Raw genomic sequence first — 20,147 nt, 5'->3', positions numbered from 1 at the left:
AGAAAAATATTAAACAAGACTGGAAATGGGAGAAAACAAAAGATGTGATCTTGACAAGCTTGTCAATATATATTATCTACTAAGAAATATCAAATATAAGTGTCGGTAAATAATTAAGCCCCATATACATGTTCAGCTTTCCATATAGTATCTTTAATTCCACGTGCATATATATATATATATATATATAGGTTTATGCGTATGGACCCAATCCATGGCACAAGGGTTCCAATCATATCATGCTTCCGGTGCCACTGTCGGCCTTACGAACCAAAACAGACACATGAAGAAAATGGGTCGATTTATGCTATACTCTGATTTGATTATGTATATATATCGAGTGTAGAATACGTAGAAAATATGAAACAGTTGACCCAAATGGAAACATAGAGATAAGGTTAATTAATTCTTCGTGTAGAGGAAAAAAAATGCTTGATTTAAATTAATCTTCAATTTACTAATTATTTTTTAAAAATATTCAATAGTTTTTCTGCCCATACTATGGTGTACGTGTCATGGAATGTCAGTGGCTTGTGCCGGTAATGTTGCGAGATGAATAGAAAATCGAAACATTATTATTATTTTTTAAATCGAAACATTATATTATAGCCTGTCAAAAAAAACATTATATTATATAGAAAAACTCGTCAAAATATTATGATGGAAGACCAAATTAACACATGATCCCTTAATCGTAAGCCAAAACCAAAAAAAAATTCATAATCTGATCTCTCTCTTTTTCTTTTCTTTTCTTTTTTTTTTTTGTTTTCCAAATCGAACATAGAAATGAAAAAAGTCATATGTTTTTTTGACGAAAAAAACTTGTAATAATATTATTCCAAAATAAAGTCTTTAGTTACAAAATCTACCAACCAAACCGAAAAATTTTCATATTCCCAAATTGTAAGATTTTGAAAAGAAAAATTAAAATGCGCAATAGAATGAACAACCATATCGGCTTCATCTGCATATTGTAATATTCAAACTGTCAATCCGACATAATTTTTTTGGTTTTCACTTTAATCCAAACCAAAATTTTGGGTTGTCCCCCATTATCTTGGATTCTACAGTTTTTGTAGTTTCTGGTATGTCAAATATAGCCTTAGACTGGAGCAGATAATTAATGCATAGATAAATTAAAATAGCAATGTGAAATTGCAGTAAACAATTGGGTCAATCAATTTACTACTGAAACAATTGTACCTTGTAAATACGATTAGAGTGATGCCCGAATTCAATCATGAACTTGATTTTTCTTATCCATGTTTTTCTCAAACATTCCCAGCACAAACATAAACATTTGTGGATTACTTAACAAACTTGGTTTGAAAACTACTATATTAATTTGAAGATTTATCTAATGCGCAGTAAAAAAAACATGTTTTATCAAGATAAAAAAATTGATCATATAAATACATGTTTTCATGTCATAAATATCAAAATATAGATAAAATAATAACAAGAAAATACCCAAATTTTGGCCTACGTACACAGATAAAGACAGCGAAAAAAAAATCAATATAACAAGATGATTGTTTAAAACTTGACCAATTTCTTTCACCATCAAATTCGAAATCTTTGCTTTCTAAAATAAAAACTTCGAACAAAAAAGAAAAATAATAGTAAGAACACCAATATCAATATATATATGTGATAAAATTTTATTCAAAGAAAACAAAAGAGATGATGTTATCATGTTGCTTATTCTTATTATAAACTACAGAAATCATTTTCCTCAAAAAACAAAAAAAAAAAAATACAGAAATCATAAAAATCTTGGGCTCAATCAAATCAGCAATCTTTAACCTTGCCAAACTCGGACTCCGTATGCTAATATTATATATTTACCCTTAAAAACCATGGAGCGGAAGCAAGTACAAACCAAATGTTATTTTTTTAATAGTTATTTTACCGATCAATCTTCTTTATCTTATCTCTATAAATATATTATTTATATATAATAATCGACATTGAGCATGTTTAAAATATTTTATAACTCGTGTCTAAATAAAAATTGATTCCGGCTAATTGCGGGTAGATCCTAATTTATTTAGATAGATTTAATTAATTTTTTTGCTTGAGACAAGCACGTCTCGAATTCATGTTTAGGTTTCATCGGTTGTGCGAACAAATTTCACTCTTTAGTATTATAATATGATGTAATTTCGATATTCGATATAATTTGTACTAAAAAATTAAGATTGATTGTCACAAATTGACATTTCATTTAATTCATATGAATCAAAAACTTTTATCCTTCCTAGGCCCCATATCTTGTGGTGAATTGTCACATTAACACACCAGACAACATCTGCCAACCCAACCTTGTCTTTATCTCCTTCCTTCAGTAATTACTCATTGATTTATATTCTCCCCATATTGCCATTTTATCCTCCTATTATTAAGAATTTTCTTTTCGGCATGCAACTAAGTTTAATTAAAATTGTTAATTTAATAATTTGACCGACAATTTTTATGATTTTACAATTTTTCTTGTTTCCAAAAAACAAACACCAAGATTAATTCGCCAAAAGAAAACAAATATATAAAAAAAGTGAAAATAACATAAAGAAATGACTAAATTTACCACAAAAGCAGGACCAATTTGCAAATTTTCCACCTCGAATTTTATTTTTAATAATACTCCACAAATTAATATCAAATCTTAAAGTGTCCTTGGGTCTTGCAACAAAAGCGGCAGTACGTCGTCGGAAGATACAGTTATTTTTTTTTCTTCTTATTATCATATTCAACTCTGTGCTTTCACAAGCGAACAGTAGGCACAGTCTTCCATTAATTAAAATATTCTACTTTCCAAATTCAAAGATTAATACTTTATTCCTTCCTCCATACCAGTGCTCCCTGTTTGGTCCATCCTGCAAAGGGTTGAACAAGAAGTCGTCGAAAAGTTAAAGAAGAAGGAGCAAAAAAGTGCGGAAAGCTTGACTTTGCTGGATTTTCTTGCTACATTTGCTGAGTTCGGACCCAATTAAAGGTAAGGATTGTGAAAGCCCTTTTCTTTTTACTGCCTTTTCTTTTCTCATTTTTCTGGTCCCATGAGTGTGTGTCGTGTGTGCGAAGCAGGAAAAGTAAAGCATGTTACCGGAGGGGACAATAATCTAGCTAGCTTGACAACGAAAGGCGGAGTCTTTTTGAATATTTTTATAGTTTTATATTATCTTGTGTTCTTGTTCAAAGAATTTCAATTCTTTGAAGCTTGATGTTGATATGATCCACCTTCTGCAGCTGGCTTTATTTGTACAGTACTTCTCAAGTCTATCCGCGATCCTCTGGCCCCAAACCCATAAACTATTAGACTCCAAGAAATTGACCACTTTGAAATGTATTACAAATAAACAGAAGTAGACGTCCATTGCCCGCTATCCAGTTACATATCCTGCAAGAATCTTTTTGTGTGTGGTGACGAGAAGATAGAGTCAATATAGTTTATAACTGGGTGAAAATTGCTTCTTGTTGTTGATGATTTTTGCTAGCTATCCATAGAGTAGATAGATGGTATTCTCCGTAGATAGTGTGGAATTTTGTATTCTTGAAGCAGTTAGGTACTGTCTTCTAACTGTTTGTGAAATTTAGTATCAGGATATGTTTTACTTGAAATTGGAAGATTTTGAAGCAATGTGGACTGCATTTGATCACAACTGAAAACCATGAAGAATCCACAGGCATTTAGGAACTCAGGTGCCTATACGAGCCCTGGAACGCCGGATTATGGTGATAGTAATGTGGGAGGAACACCTAAAAGCTGGCATTCAGAGCGAGTCCCATTGCCAACAAATGGTAACCGGAGTCATATCAGTGCTGCTGCTTTGATGCCCTTTAATAGTGGGCGTGCTTTGCCTTCTAAATGGGATGACGCTGAGAGATGGATCACGAGCCCAATTTCTGGTAATGCTGCTTACAAGACCTCATTATTGCAGTCTCAAAGGCGACAAAAATCGAAGAGTGGACCTCAGGATCTTGGGTACTTCTCCAACTATTCTCCCATTGTGCCTGTGCTTGAAGGTGGGAATGTGAGGAATTATACAGCAAATTCTCCGCTTACAACTGGAGTGTTGGTCCCAGATGGGTTCCATGTTCATTATGACGGTGGGATTTTCGAAAACTCAAATTCTTTGTACGTTGAAAATAGTATGACTTGGAGTAGTAGCGTGCCTGGCTTGTCTGATTTGCTTAGTGAAACTTCAGTACCGAGCTCTCAAGGTATATATGGAGTTGTTATTTTCATTAGTTTTGTGGTTTTAGAAATAATTTACTGCTCATGCATGTACTTAATTGCTTTGTCATTTGATCATTAAGCAGGCATGCTGCTTACCAATTGTCAGTTTTGGTGTTTGAGGTTTTTCCATTATTTAAAAATCAGGGATAGGTTCTCTACTCTAGATGAATATATTGAGCCCCATTCTTAATTTTGAGTTTGTTAGTTCACAGTAAATCAAATCTCCCCAAATTGAAGTCGAACTAACTATCCTTAGTAGCCAAACCTACCATTTAACATTTGTTTAGTGTGTGGAATGCATTAGTTGATTTTTCTTCCCCAGCACTTAACATTGTTTAATACTTAATTGTAACCAATATTTTTGTTGAATCAAACGGCAGATTATAAATTTGACAGCACCAAGGGCGAAGAAGCATTGGTTTCGCGGACTGTTTCACGAAGGGATATGGCAACTCAAATGAGCCCAGAGGGAAGTTCTCATTCATCTTCCAAGGGGCGGTTGTCGTTCTCTGCTTTAACTTCTGGCATCTCCACTTTTTTGGTTCCGGATAGAAGTACTCCTGCAGCTAAAGATGAAATCAGGGATGTTCAGGTGGACAAAGGCACGACCACATCAAGGCACTCAAAAAAACAAGGAATGAGAAAAATGAAGGACTCGACTAATGTTGACGATTTGCCTTTGCCTTGGAGTTTCGCGGAGGCGTCAAGAAACGCATCGAGGTATGCTTTGTTTATTCTTGAATAAAATGAAGTTAGAAGTATTACTAGATCAGCAATAATTGGTCTTGTTGTCATGTGTGGTTGTCTTTTTGACCATTATCAAAATATAATGCTCGGTTGTTGTATAGTAGATTTGAGTTGTAGCTGCATAGAGCTTAAAATTATGAAAAATCATGGGCATCCTCGATGGAAGTATTAAGGTTAAATTCTAATACATTATATACCAAAAGCTATAAGCAAGCATTCAAAAGTTTGGATATTGTTTGCAATTGTTGACAAATACAACGAAAATACGAAATATTCGATCTATTTATATCACAAGGACCTCCATAAGTTGAAAGTTGTCGATTATTTTTCACTTCATGGTTTCTCATGATTTCTTTTGACGTGTCACGTATTCAACAATTAGTAGGGTGAAAGCTGGTTAAAAGAGAGCATCAGTTGCTAAACTTTTGTAACGATTTATGTATTTGTGGTGTTTATGCAGATTGCAAAGAGAGGAAGCCAAGATAACAGCTTGGGAGAACTTGCAGAAGGCAAAAGCGGAGGCAGCTATTCACAAACTCGAGGTATTTTGCTACCACCTGGTTATTAAAACTTCTTGTTTGTGCTACTGCGTCAAAAAATGTTAATTTACAGTAATTTAACTTGTTTCAACTCATGTGTTTTACAGTTTCGTTGTACAATAGCTGTCGTGATGACTTTTTCATATTGCTACATGCATGCATCTCTTGTGATATACACAACCTATCTATCAGAACAGAACTGGAAATGGGGCCATTTTTATGGAATTAATATTGACCTCCATTTATCTTTCCTCCTCATTACAGATGAAACTTGAAAAGAAGAGATCAAAATCGATGGACAAAATCTTGAACAAACTCAGAGCTGCACAGATGAAAGCTCAAGCTATGAGAAATTTGCCCGCAGAAAATCACGAAACGCGAACTCATCCGTCCCAGAAATGGATTTGCTTCTTTAAATATTTTGTGACATGCTCTTTTTGCCATCACTAGTGTCTGCCGTAGAAGCTAGTTTCTTGCCTGATCTGTTGATGTTTGAAGGGAGAGATTATACTCTTCTTGCCAGCATAATAGTTTGTAAATTTGTCTCTGTTGTGGTTTCAATTTTATCCTATATAGTTGGCAAGTGAAGCAATCTTGACAAAATGGATACACACTTAACTTTGGCTAAGTAAATTGATTGCAAAATCTACCAAGTTATAATTTTTCTACATCAAATATATGAGAGACAATCTTTAATCTTTACACAGCTATATATATCCAAATCTTAAAACTAGAATTCATAGTCATTTTACTGCAAATATAGAAATTTAATGAAGTTAAGCAATTATATACACTTTGGAATTTATTGTTATTTTCCATTTTTAAATACAATATCTAATTATTATTTTCAAGAGAAGTTCAATAATATTAAAAACTAAAATTGGCCTTATGATAATCTATGATGCCAAGGGAGTTGTCTATGCTATCTCATTCGGACAGTGTTCGGATGGGGATTCAACGGATTCGATCTCTTGCAGATCAATTGATTTGATCTGCTCGGGTGATCGGGTCCGTTGATGCTGACAAACAAGGTAGTGCTCGTCTGCCAGCATAGAATGACCCGCTGCCAAGATAAAATGATTGATTTTTCACATATGACATTATTTTTTCAATAAAATAATTGGCTTGAGTTTCATATGAAGTATCTTAAAATATGCATGCATGAAACCAAAAAAAAAAAAAGAAAGAGAAAGAAAGAAAGAAAGAAAGGAAAGGAAATTAAGGGGCTTGTTTCCAATTGGTATCTTTGAATTAAAATTGTTTAATTTGATTAATTGGTACGGATAATTTAGAGTGGATTGACAGGAGTACTTTGAGCTCAAATTTGATTGAAACTAATACTCCGGTACACGTTTATATGCTAGTACAGTCATTTGGTAAATAAAAAAAAATAAAAGCTGAAAAAAGTAAAATGATTGATTTCTCTAATAATTTTATTTTTTTTAAAATCAAGTTAAAATATAATCATAAATTAATATCAATTTTGATCAGTTAATAGGAAAACCATTAATTATCTAAACCCTCAACGTAATAATATAGTACAATATATATTGAAAATAATACTTAATTTGAACTTTGTACATGCATGTTAACTAATCCAATATAATTATAAATTAGGCCAGCCGCCGCAGCTCGATGGTGCAACGGAGAGGTCAAATGAATAGTTAATACCAAATTATTGCATTTTTTTTTTCTTTTTGATCAAATCAAATTATTGATTCCGACTTCAATTATTCGGAGTAACGTAACGTAAGATGGAAAAAAAAAACAAACAAACAGAAATAATCCCATAATTTGTCCAGGTTCGATCTACCAAAGAAACCCCCTGAGCTTCGTTGATAGGGTCCCACTTTTAATCAATCGAGATTGAATGGGCTAAAAGTGATAAAAGGGGGATTGATCCAAGCAAATGGGCGGCGGTGTAATAGTCTGTTTGGTTCATGCTATTTAGCATCCTTCGTCAACTGTCTAACTAACTTTAATTTCTTCTAACCTATCCTCCTAATTTATTTTCCTTAATTAATTATATAAATTTATATTTAGGTAACATTTGATAGAGTTTTTAGAAAACACTTCTCAGCTTTACTTTAATACTACTACTGCTACATAAGTATGCTAATCTTGTATAAATAAAATGATATTTCAAACGTCGTGAAAAAAAATATATCAACAAATCGCGTGTGCTCACGGGTTAGCGCATATGTTAGTTAGAATTCGGAAATTTGAGACCGACCGACCCTCCGACCCTTTAGTTACGGCTAAAACATTTAGAACGTGCAAACATGCGAATGCTTATGTTGTTTGTACTCACACTTCACATAATGTGAATGGTTTTTCTTTCACATACTCATCTTATCACTATCTGTCTTGGACGGTTGAATGACCCACTCTTAACTTAAATTGCACCCATCCGTTTAATTTCTTTATTATTATTATTATTATTATTATTATTATTATTATTATTGCCCAATTCATATGGATTTGATGATCCAATCAAAACTTTCTTGAACACATGATTTGCAAGTTATTACGTTAATTTGTTCAATCGAGCATAGTTAACCTAGTGAGCATCGAAATGAGTTTCTAAGTCTAAAAAAATACAAGGAACTTGAAAATTCCAATTGGAGATATGGAATTAAATTTTAAAGAAAGGAATCAGTTCGTTATTTTATTTTTCACCCAATTTTTAATCAACGACATGAAGGAGTTGGGTTTAATAAAACAAGTTGCTAAATTTCATGGGGTATAGCATAAGCTTGTTGTGAACAAAATGAGACATTAAATGATGGCTTAAATTTTACAAAATGAGATAGTCCCCAAGACATGGATAGGTTTCCCATGTGGTGCGTTCTTTGGTTGGTGTAACATGCAGTCCGCTATGCTTAAGATAATGTTTGTCCATTAGTAAACTATTTTTTAAACAATATAGGAGAAATATAATAATCATTTAATTTTCTAGCTAGTTGCTTCACCAGGGAAATTGGTTGCGACAAATTCAATTGTTGTTTTTGGAAAATTTCATGAATTATAACATTATATTTAATTTCTTTCATGCTCATGAACCAATATTACATAGCCGCATGTTGTGATATTTCTCGATTGGTGGGTTCCGAGATGCTGGATTTTGTCTCCGCCAATTATTATATACTATAATATTGAGGAAAAAATAGTGCATGTTTTTTGTTCATGATCACAATCAATCTCATGGACTTCGGTGACATTTTCCGTCAAGTACTACATTAAATTTAGTGTAGACAGCCTTCAATTGTCCAATAAACATGTGTTTTACACTATTTTTCTTTGAACGCCTATACGTTTTTTAATCCAATAATTTATGACATGCACGTCCATCAAATAATATAATCTTATAAAAATTAATTATACCAAACATTATTTAGTTGATAAAACCGAATTTAAAAAATGCTCTTGTTAGGGAAGAGATTTAGATTGCCTACATGTACGTGGATCCCAGATTATAAAAATAAATTTGGATTTTTGGTTTATATATATATATATATATATATATATATATATTGGAATAATATGTTGTGCACATGTCTTTTAAATTATTTTCTTATTGCATTCAATTTCCATATTTATAGTTTTGCCTTTCTTAGAACAAGTTTTAAAATTGGTAATATCAGTTATATCTTGATTCGAAATATTTGATTTTGATGATATATTGTTTTCATGCTTTGTAGGTTCTTATTTATGAAAATATATTGAAGATCTATTTATAAGAGTGCTTGGACTGAGAGAGAAAAGACGACGAGATAGAGAGATCAAGAGAGTGAAACATAGAGAGCAAAATACATAGAGAAAGTACTGCAGAAATTCTAGAGTATTGAAGATCGATCATTGAAGAATTTCTGAAGAGATACTATTGCTACGTTGTGTTGCCGAGTAGTGTTGGAATTTGGAAACACTGAAGAACACACGAGTGAAGTGTTGTTCAGAAAATGTTTCTTTCGTTTTCGTTTTTCGGTTTAGAACTTCCTATTGGTTTATTATTCTAGTTCTTACTAGTTTTTAGGAAGTCGTTTATTATCTCAATCTGTTGAGAAAAGTAGTTTTTCATAAACAATCACTAGTTGGTTTTTGTAAACTGATTTAATTTTCTAGTGATTATTTCGCCATGAGGCATTGTACAAGTGCTTAGTACTTGTGCATAAATATCTGTGTGTTATTTACTTTTACTGTTAGTTAATTATTATGCTGCATAGTGTTATCGTGAAGTGTTGACAACACTGAAAAATAACACACACTCGAAAAGTTTTCTGGTATTTCTGTGATTTCAAACTGTCCAAACCTTATATATATATATATATATATACCGAAATATTAACAAAATTCGGCTAAATTAAAAAAATTATTATGCTATTAAGTAAATATTAATATACAAAGGGCTGAAAATATGTGGAAAAATAATTTAGAAAACAAATAAAAAAAAACACACGCACCCAAACTTGTCAATTTACATATTTTGGTTTCAATAATTTTTGGCATATTATTTGATTAGTGAATAGTGATTAGGCGGAGGAACATGTAATTTTGTTGGCAAATTGCAGTTAGATTGTTTGATTAATATTAGGTCGAAGGACAGAGAGTTTTGTAGGCGTATTGTATCAATAAGTAGGCTGAGGAATAGACATTCTACTATATTATATTCTATATTTAAAAAAAAAAAATTTGTTTTATAATTTCAGTAGAAACGATGCCATCTATTTATGTTGATATCGTACCAAAATTTCTATCGAAAGGAAAAAAAATATTTTGATATGAACGATTCGAAATTATATAATTTAGGTACCGTAACCACCCATAATCATGGCGTAAAAATCACACAACCCACAGGGGCATATGCGAGTTGGTAAGGTATGAGGTAACGTGGGAAGAAATTTCCCAGCGTTGCGAGTTCGATCCTCGTGTGGAGCATATTTTTGCTGAAATATTGTGGGGTATGCTCTGGGAGTTAGCCATGTTACTCCCTCCCTCAGGTCTCTGTCGTTCGCGCGCATCCCTCGATTTAACCCCGCATGAGCCAATGAGCCTCTGACTCATGTGAAATGGTGTCCCCTTCAGATCACTTTTTTTTAAAAAAAAAAATCACACAACCATTTTATGTCTCATTTGTTGGAAATTGCATTCATATGCTGAATTCTATAAAGACCTCACGTTTTTCTAAACAAAAAAAAAAAGGTTTGCTTCACCAAACATGTCGAAAGATGATTTGTTCATGCTACAAAATACGTAATGGTTTTTTTAAGTGTTAATCCAAAGATTACAAGAAAGTCATATATATTTTTTTCATGCATTGTAATGCGTCGACTCATACAAAACATGTGTTCCGTAGTTGTCTAGATTAAGAGTTGTAACAGTAATATTCTATAAATAGCTCGAAGCCCCGTCGAAAGACGTGGTGATATATATAAATACTTCAAATTATTAAAAAATGTCTCGCAATTTTTAGAAAAAAATGACCGGTCAACTTTAGTACCACCTATATATATATATTAACGACTTCCCAAAAAATGATGGAAGTCAACATTATAAAGTAGATATGCTTCAAATTTTCTATCTCTAGATGTGAACTACAAAAACATTATAATAAAAAAGAATTAATAGATGTAAAACAAAGGGTTTATATGAGGTCAACATTTCCAGAACGTTGACTGGCAATTAGCCTCCGCCGTCATAGGTAGATGCTGAATTTTTCAATCTAAAATCAAAATATTATTAATTAGAGAGCTTTGCAACAGATCCTCATAATTTGGACCATATTTCGAAAATAAGGATGTGTGAAGGAATCAAATGTGTCAAGTTGCGTGTCTTCATGGTTGATTACTAATTTTATGCATGGATAAGTATTCACATTTAATTTACCCACCCCTAGGAAGATGTGTTCTAAAGTTTTAATTTTTTAGGGTTTACTCGCACGCATTGCTTGCATATATATACAATATTTTTTGTCTCGATTTTTTTATTTTAATATAATGGTTTGTTATAATAAATTCTTATGTTAAAAAAAATCTCATGATCATTCAAAAATTCTAAAGTTTGAATAAAATATTTCAATAGCTTTAAGATTTTTGGAAAGTAGATATGATAATAATAAAGTAATGTAAAATTTACTAAAATAGTTTTTTTTTTATAATAGTTTTAATTAAAGGGAAATAAAATACTTTTATAATTTTTGAGTGATATTATACTATTTTTTGACAGAGTTAGTTATTCAAAGTATTTCAAACGTAAGATGTATTAAAGATGGTAATAGATAATATATATTAATAAATTATTTTAAGATTTTAAAATCATATTTTATTTAGATTTAAATTTATGAATTTTAAGAATTCCAAGCCTCGTGACAAAATACCACATTTTCCTATATTCCCAAACCTAATCCGTATGAAAAGATATATATATGAAATCTACAAGTCATTCTAATTGACTTCCAATTTAACCCATCTCGAATTAGTTCATATCCAATTTCAAATTGAACATTATTGCAAAGTCATTGAAATGTACACGATCTCCAATAATTTAAAGAAAAATCTCGGGGAGACTCGGTTTGACCAAATCCATTCAAATTACAAGTCAAGTTCTAATTATATCATCACTTTCTAATGTGAACCAACAACACCACACCAAATACGAATCCACAACCGCACTGACTTTGACTTTAATTATGCTATCGTATCTTCACTTAATCAATATCAAACATTTCTAAATCACAAAAAAGTAACTTAATCAATCAAATATAGCAGAAAAATCAAATACAATTTTGGGATATACCATATTTAACAACTGTATTTAATTTTGCTAACGTGCATTAATTAGTTAATAGATATGGTGGAGCAAAAGGAAGTTTTCACTTTTCAGTAATGCAAAGTAACATAATTCCTTAATTAGCACGAGGAAAATTAATTGTATTTGCCGTTTTGTTAAAAAGATGAGATCTTTATAGAGATTCTTAACAATGGTCAACAATACGAAGCACGTTTCCTAAACTAGGGTCCGCTATTTAAGGTTCCCGCGAAGTATCCTTCACCACCACGTGCTTTTATTTATTTTTTTATATACAAATCAACTTCAATTTCCTCTTGTGTAGTATAAATACAACAGAAGTCATAGATTTCTCAAACTCGAGACCATTTCTCTTGCTAAGATAAGAAAAATTTAAGTTCTTGATTGAGAATTGAGAGATGGATATTGAGTGGGTTCGCGGTGAGAGATTGGGGCATGGAAGCTTCGCCACGGTGAATTTGGCGGTGGCCAGGAGGCAGAGTTCTTCGCAGTTGCCTCCGATGATGGCTGTGAAATCATGTGGGATTTCGCATTCTTCTTCGTTGATGAACGAGGAGTTGATTTTGGAGGATCTTAAAGATTGCCCGGAAATTATCGGTTGTTTCGGAGGGAGTTTTTCGTGTGAAAACGGCGAGAGATTGTATAATCTGTTGTTGGAGTACGCTCCCGGCGGCACGCTGTCTGATAAAGTGAAGAACTCCGGTGATCGGAGGCTGCCGGAATCCCAAGTCAGGGGATACACCAAAGCTTTGCTGAGAGGTCTTCGGTATATCCACAAGTTCGGTTATGTTCACTGTGATTTGAAGCTTCAGAACATTCTGTTATGCTCCAACGGCGGCGTAAAGATTGCGGATTTCGGTCTATCGAAGAAGGCCGGGAAAGGGAGTTCTCCGGGGAGCGAATTCCGTGGCACGCCGATGTACATGTCGCCGGAGACTGTCACGGGCGGAGAACAGGGCTCCCCGGCGGATGTGTGGGCACTGGGGTGTGTAGTAGCGGAGATGGTGACCGGAAATCCCGTGTGGCGGTGTTCCAGCCTGGCGACGGTGCTGATGAGAATCGGCGCCGGCGAAGAGGTGCCAGAGATTCCCGGAAGGTTATCGGAAGAGGGAAAAGATTTTCTTAGAAAATGCTTCGTGAAGGATCCAAGCAAAAGATGGACGGCTGAGATGCTCCTAAATCACCCCTTCGTCCAAGACGATCAATATTATTCGGACGACGTAGCTGCTCCGTTGAGCAAAATCACAGTCTCACCCTCTCCAAGATGCCCATTCGATTTCCCCGATTGGGAATCGCCCGCGACGTGTTCAATTACATCTTTACCCACACCGGAATATTCTCCGAAACCGGCCTTTTACTTCTCCGATTTGGCAAGTATGCAGCCACAAGCTACCCCTTCGGAGCGGCTGCGGGAGCTTATGATCCATCAAAGTCCCGACTGGTCTGTCTCAGATGATTGGATCACCATCCGGTGATGGAACGGACAATTGTTCGATTTCATTAGAAATAATCAAGCCACATATTGTACAGATTAGTTTTATACAAAAAGAATATTTATACAACATTTATTTCATTCAATTCAGTTCGGTACTCTGTTTTCTAAACTCATACATGCACATAAGATATTAACCTTAACCAGAGAAATGGAGTAAAGTTTGTTAGTACGAATTTTGACCCTTGTGTGAAAATATTTAATCTGTTAATTCGTGGCTTAAAAGTTGGAATAATCCTTGCCTATCTCATATATATTATAGTAGTAGTTTTCTTTGGGAATAGGAGAGTGGTGGCGCTGGTTGTGTTAGGCAAACGGTACTGATAATTAGGGGATTGGACACAGCCTAGTTTTGTGATTTGCCAAGAATCTGCCCTTTTCTGCTGCATTGTCCCAACTTGCAACTAGCAACAAGCATTAAATTCAGGATCAAGGTCGCGCATAACAAAGTAAAATAAACATTAATAATTAAATCTACCTCGAACATTGTTTCCATTAAATTTATAACTAAGGAAAATAACCATTGTGCAAGTCCCAAGCCATACACATCCGAAGTACTATACAACCTATATAGGAGCTGCCAAAAACCGGACCACCAATGTGGCAAATTTGAGAAAAACCCCGGTCCAACTCAAGACATCTATAGTTACGGTCTTATGGATTAGACGAGTCATATAATACTCGTGTCTTGCATGAGTTGAGTGGCTCAAAACGAAAGTTTTATAAATCAAATAATATATATTTCACAATCCAAGGTGGGGACAATGATATTGGATCGCAATCATTATTGAAACTATCTTCCTATTTGTAAATTTGAATGTAGTTGTACCAAAAAAAAATTGTACATCTATAAAATAGTAAAGCATAAATAAACCACAACATGTTGCAAGTTGTGGTAGGGATGAATGTTATGCAAGTTGGTATATGCCACTAAGCTAGCACTTGCAATTTGGGAACATAAAATCTCTAAGAATGTGGTCGGGACATGCATATGGTTGCTAGATACACCCCAACCTCCCTGAACCAAACATTTTTTTTAATAATTTATTTTTTTTTTCCTCTTTTGAAAGGAAAAGGGATTGGGAACTTTTGGAAAAGTCTCTAGGTTATCTTCTGAGAAATTTACTGGACAAAACTCTAAAAATATCTTAGTTGTACTCATGTTAGTTTTATTTGTTTATTCGTTTCGCTTTGTATATATTCTACTTTAAATTAGAATTTAAATTTTTCCTCGTTCTATTTGATATTTCCATTTATTTTTTTAAAAAAATACAAAATAAATTTTATAATATTTATTCGTTTCGCTTTGTATATATTCTACTTTAAATTAGAATTTAAATTTTTCCTCGTTCTATTTGATATTTCCATTTATTTTTTTAAAAAAATACAAAATAAATTTTATAATAAAAATTTATGTGTGCATTATCACCATGTTTGTTAAATAGTATAGAATAACTAACTAAAAATTCTATAAGACTATAACTATCATATATTATCTGCTTCAAAAAAATTTATTACTGAATAAATTTTTATCTTAATTTAAAATTTAAAATTAATTTTAATTAATCTTACCATATTATTATAGTACAGAGCCTTTAATTAACTAAATTTTTATAAATTGATGAAACTTGGGATAAAATTACGATTATATCCTAATTTAATTCCCAACAAAACCAAAATTATTAAACAAATTAGTCATTTTATATATATGGTTTCCTCTTTTTCTAGCCATTAGATTTTATCTTATTTATCAAGATGACATCTTGCTATCTTTGTTTGTATTTTAAAAACTTTAGATTAGATAGTTATCACTCTTAAAATTTTGAATATCTAAGTAATCACGTGAGTTCTAAAAATAACGTGAAAATCAATTAACATATTTTTTTCATGTATATACGCGCATACACGCATTGCGTGCAAAAGAACACTGATATATAATTACCGTATCTCATCGACTTAAAACTTTTTTTTATAATCACTGAATATTCTCTTATCTAAATCTAATTTTGAAAATTTAATTTATCATGTCAATCTTAAAAACAACATTAAAATTAATTAACATAAAAAAATTATGTATTTTCACACACTGAACGCACAGGACATGCTCGTAATTATAAAAGAACAGCCCACAGGGGCATAGGCGAGTTGGTAAGGCCTGAGGTGACGTAGAAAAAAATTCCCCAGCGTTGCGGGTTCGATCCTCGTGTGGAGCATATTCCTCATTGAAATATTTGGGGGTATGCTGGGGGTTGGACCATGTTGTTCCCTTCCTCAGGTCCCTGCCTACTCGTGCACATCCCTCAATTTAACCCCAGTATGAGCCAATGGGCCTCTGACTCATGTGAGATGGGTTCCTTTCGGGGTCAACCCTTTTGGTAATTATAAAAGAACAATAGTTTAAATTTTAATTATTCAAACAGCCACGTACGAATTCCACCAAATTATTAGGAAAAAAAAAAAAAAAAATCCGACCCTGCACTAATACCGCACGTGTTTGTTAGGAACTTAGGATGGCATTTGATAATTTAGAATTAATAACAAATACCAAAGGTTTCATTAACCCATGTTTAGGTTTGCATATGAGATTCATAATAAATTCCACGTAAAATACAATTTGGTTGAACATGGGTCATCGATCTACACTGAGATATACCACTTAAATATAGGATCGAACTAAACAAATAATTACTATACTATTAACAATTAATTAAGTGCTCAATTACTGATATAGCTTAAGATATAGTGCAAGCGTGACATTTGCTGCTTCACTTTCTTCGAACTTACACCTCGTGCTTACGTGCAAAACAATCAGGAACATGCTATAAATTTTATTTTATTTCTAATTTTTATACAGGCGAAATCCAAACTAAGGGTTTCTCCAATCCAACATTATGTTGATGTAAAACGTCAACGTAGTGTTGGATTTTTTTGCTCCAACCTATTTAAGTATTTAAAATAATGAAATTAAACTTTAAATTTTTTTCAAAATACCTCGTTAAAAAGATTTAATTTAAAATTTTAGTTCATTAATATTTCTAATAATATCTATATAGAAATTATTTTAGATATTATTGATATTTTAATTATGGTGTTTAAAAATATTTTTTGAAATAAATTAGTTGTTGTGAATAAAATAATAGAAAACATTCCCATAATATTCCATTTAGTGTAAAATTTAAAGTTAGTAGGTTGGAGATGAGTTTTGAATTTGGAGCAAGAATTACATTATTTTGAAGTTATTTTTACACCAAGAGAGTCTAATAAGTTAGATATGATCTAAGATGAATATAAAAAACATTTTATTTTTTGTGAAACGGTACATTAGGAAGAATTTTTTTTAAAAAATGAAAAACATGTTCAGAAATATTTATTAAAACATATCTCTCATTTAAAATGAAAAACACAAAAACTTGGAAGTTGGAACTGCCGCCACATCACATGAACGTGCATCTTATGCAAGTTAATTGAACACAAATTGGTATAAATCCGCATGCTAAATGAATTTGTGACTACTTTTTCGAGAAAGCAAACATGTTTTTTCCCCCTTCCATTTTGTAGAAATAGACAGCCAAACCATCGAAAATGAATAACCGACAAACTTGTCAACTTCTTTTTCTCACAAATGTTATTGTTCTTACATTATTTATGCATTTAGACAAACAGACAAATTTCTAAATCTATTTATTAGAATAACTGGTATATTATATGCATGTCAATTACAAATATTAATCTTATGAACGATATTTGTTTATGAATGATGTTTTTAAATATAATTAAGTTTCAGCCTCCAATAATTACTATTTTTTTAAAAAAAATCACCTTAAAATTGTTCATAATTAAAATAGGCATATGAAGAAGAATACATAAATTAAAAGAGAACCCCTTGATTAAAAGTTTAAAACATCACACAAATACACAGCCACCTTGTCCTAAAAACGTTTAAATCGATGGGCCATCATTATTCGGCAAACTCAACCAGGCCATTTAACAACCCAATATGATTTGATACTTCCTCCGGCCCATATCCAAATGTAAATACAAATAAATTTTGGAAAAAAAATAATAATAAAAGGAATCTCTTAACTAATCAATCGTACACGAGTTCGTCAAAGGAATGAGCACATTCATTTTGTTCTGGTCTAAAACTACGGAACAGTGAACTCTCCTGTGGAAATTGGGCTTAACCAAACGGCCCAATACATAAGCCCTGGCCCGAACCGTGAAATTCAGTGCTAGTGGCACCGGCGCCGCTGGTCTGCCTTCTTTGCTACCCAAATCAGAACCTCCGCCGTACAACGGAATGTGATTCCCGGTTAGAATCACCGCTATCGTTCTTTGGCTTTTCCTCGATTGGTAAAATCTATTTATCTGCAAATTATAATATTAATGTCACATGCATAATTTCATTTACACCAAGGGATCGACTACAAACATCTACCATTAAGGATTGGAATTGGTTCCAACATTCGATAATGGATCGATCACATTATCCAATTGCTTTACTTGTCACAAAGTTATATATATACAAATAAAAGATTAAAAGTTGCAAGAAAATTGTTGAACGGGATGAATATATACGAATTACCATTCCACTTGCCAAGGGGAGTTCCGAAAAGAAAAGATCCAATGGTGTGGCTGATACATGGATGCCGAAGAATGTACCCGTGTTTCGAAATATCAACTTCACCGTCGAATTCATCGTCACCATTACCGTTCCGACGCCGGCCGAATCCGACCCGGCGTGGATCAAGAAATCATCAAACAATATGCTCTGCACAATATATATATATATATGTACATGTTAAATAGTTAGTTTACATTTATGATATACTGATTTTCGATTATTATTATTATTACGACATGTACGTATTATTTTAATGACCTTCATAGTAACGACAGGTTTCTGATTCCTGCTGGCACCCCACAAGATCAAAGCAAACAAGGAAAACAGCACAAAAAATCCGACGACGAATGCCACCACATAGCACCGCCGCGACACTCCTCTACGGCCGCCTTCCTCGTCCAGCAGGCCCTCCTCTTCGACGGCGTCGAACTCCTTCTCCGCCTTGCGGAGGCGGTGGTTCCGGCGAGACCCGTGAGCGCTGCTAGATTTATGTGAGCCTGGTTTGAGCGAAGCAGAGTAGCGAGTGGAAGACGAGTCACGGGAGTGGCGGCCCGGAGATCCCATCGGGCTGATGATGGGCGTGGAGTGGAACGAGTTGGTGGTCTTCTCGCCATCGTGGGAGTCCCTGGACGGGCTCTGCACGTAGTACACGGCCCGATTCGGAGAGGATGCGGCGAGGCTCGTCACCTCGGAATCGGTTTTGCCATGCATTGACATTTTCTTTGGTGGAATCAATGGTGATAGATCTGATGAGCATCCATCAATGGTTGGATTGGATTTGATTTGAGGTTTGTGTTTCTGAATCTTGGTGGAGTGTGTAAAGTCCAACCTGCACGTTCTATTTGTTTTGTTTAATGTTGTATGTTTCCAACTCCATCTTACGCTAATTAATGCTAGCGGTCACAATTTATTAACCTAAAACTTTAACCATTTATATAAATTTCACAAAAGCCCTTCAAGTACCCATTCAGCATTCACTATATAATTTCATACTTGACTCGACTCATCATTAGAATACGTCTTCTGTGAAGTGGTCTCATTAACCGTTTAAAGGAAAATGTAATATTTTGACATACTTTTTAATTGGTCGAGTGGAGAAAGAGATTCGTGTCATAAAAATATCCAATGACAATGAGACAATCTCCCAAAGTCGACTCATCTTAATGGATTGATGTTTGGATGCAAAAAGTGTTGATCCCTAAATAGTAATATTCCAAACCAATCAGTGCCAAATATCTTGATTTATTAATGAGATGAAATAATTATCATCGTATCATCCATATAATAATAATGCTTAACTGTCCCATCATATATAATCAGTACTTTGGATTACTGTCGGGACTTAAAACTTTGTCGCGTTTTGGAAGCAAACATGCACGTTAATGCGAGAAATAGATCTGACATTAAAATATATGTACGCAGATAGATTCGATGGGGTTTTATTTTTTTATATGAAAAAGTACGTGTGCCTAGCTAAAGGAATCGTACGAGCATTAGAGGGAGTTTTTTACCCATCAAATACAAACATTGAACAAGTAAAGAAGATGGAATTAGCTAATGGTAACTTCCGCTCGCCAATGCCATTGGCATGCTCGACAAATCCGTCAAGAAATTCTATTCTACACGTAAAATAAGCCATGGGAATGTTGTTGAGTACTTCACGGAGGAATTGTGCATATAAAACAACACCAAGAGCAGGGCGAA

At 33.4% G+C, this 20,147-nt stretch overlaps 3 protein-coding genes across 6 annotated transcripts; 2 read left to right on the top strand and 1 right to left on the bottom strand.

Annotated features, from left to right (window-relative positions):
- The first annotated feature begins 2,680 nt into the window (after positions 1-2,680).
- On the top strand, positions 2,681-6,126 carry LOC140891676 (uncharacterized). 4 transcript variants are annotated; one of them, XM_073300278.1, is made up of 6 exons: positions 2,681-2,720; positions 2,857-2,995; positions 3,595-4,221; positions 4,618-4,957; positions 5,445-5,526; positions 5,788-6,126. In XM_073300278.1, exons 3-6 carry the CDS (start codon positions 3,669-3,671, stop codon positions 5,971-5,973), a joined length of 1,161 nt encoding a protein of 386 aa, XP_073156379.1. In that variant the 5' UTR covers positions 2,681-2,720; positions 2,857-2,995; positions 3,595-3,668; the 3' UTR covers positions 5,974-6,126. The 4 variants fall into 4 exon arrangements, with proteins under 4 accessions (XP_073156379.1, XP_073156378.1, XP_073156377.1 ...); XM_073300277.1 differs by having other exon boundaries at positions 2,706-2,776; XM_073300276.1 differs by lacking the exon at positions 2,681-2,720 and having other exon boundaries at positions 2,736-2,995.
- A 6,529-nt stretch (positions 6,127-12,655) lies between these two features.
- Positions 12,656-13,905, top strand: LOC140891552 (mitogen-activated protein kinase kinase kinase 20-like). Its single transcript, XM_073300102.1, has one exon. The coding sequence runs from the start codon at positions 12,726-12,728 to the stop codon at positions 13,800-13,802; it is 1,077 nt and encodes a 358-aa protein (XP_073156203.1). The 5' UTR covers positions 12,656-12,725; the 3' UTR covers positions 13,803-13,905.
- Positions 13,906-17,744: 3,839 nt separating this feature from the next.
- Positions 17,745-19,313, bottom strand: LOC140893221 (uncharacterized). The gene is made up of 3 exons (XM_073302289.1): positions 18,702-19,313; positions 18,405-18,590; positions 17,745-18,187 (listed from the first exon to the last, which is right to left on the bottom strand). The coding sequence occupies exons 1-3, from the start codon at positions 19,158-19,160 to the stop codon at positions 17,903-17,905; spliced, it is 930 nt and encodes a 309-aa protein (XP_073158390.1). The 5' UTR covers positions 19,161-19,313; the 3' UTR covers positions 17,745-17,902.
- Positions 19,314-20,147: the final 834 nt, after the last annotated feature.

The sequence above is a fragment of the Henckelia pumila genome, chromosome 3 (assembly GCF_033568475.1).
Source record: "Henckelia pumila isolate YLH828 chromosome 3, ASM3356847v2, whole genome shotgun sequence".
Classification (NCBI taxonomy): Eukaryota; Viridiplantae; Streptophyta; class Magnoliopsida; order Lamiales; family Gesneriaceae; genus Henckelia; species Henckelia pumila.
This window is presented reverse-complemented; position numbering and strand designations above follow the sequence as displayed.

Bases quoted from the DNA above. Each gene is read 5' to 3' on its own strand.
- LOC140891676 (XM_073300278.1), top strand. From the start codon at position 3,669: ATGAAGAATCCACAGGCATTTAGGAACTCAGGTGCCTATACGAGCCCT. The intron at 4,222-4,617 runs GTATATATGGAG...ATCAAACGGCAG, and splicing joins TTCAGTACCGAGCTCTCAAG to ATTATAAATTTGACAGCACC. The intron at 5,527-5,787 runs GTATTTTGCTAC...TCCTCATTACAG, and splicing joins CAGCTATTCACAAACTCGAG to ATGAAACTTGAAAAGAAGAG.
- LOC140891552 (XM_073300102.1), top strand. From the start codon at position 12,726: ATGGATATTGAGTGGGTTCGCGGTGAGAGATTGGGGCATGGAAGCTTC.
- LOC140893221 (XM_073302289.1), bottom strand. From the start codon at position 19,160: ATGTCAATGCATGGCAAAACCGATTCCGAGGTGACGAGCCTCGCCGCA. The intron at 18,591-18,701 runs GTCATTAAAATA...TATATTGTGCAG, and splicing joins AACCTGTCGTTACTATGAAG to AGCATATTGTTTGATGATTT. The intron at 18,188-18,404 runs GTAATTCGTATA...TATAATTTGCAG, and splicing joins TCCCCTTGGCAAGTGGAATG to ATAAATAGATTTTACCAATC.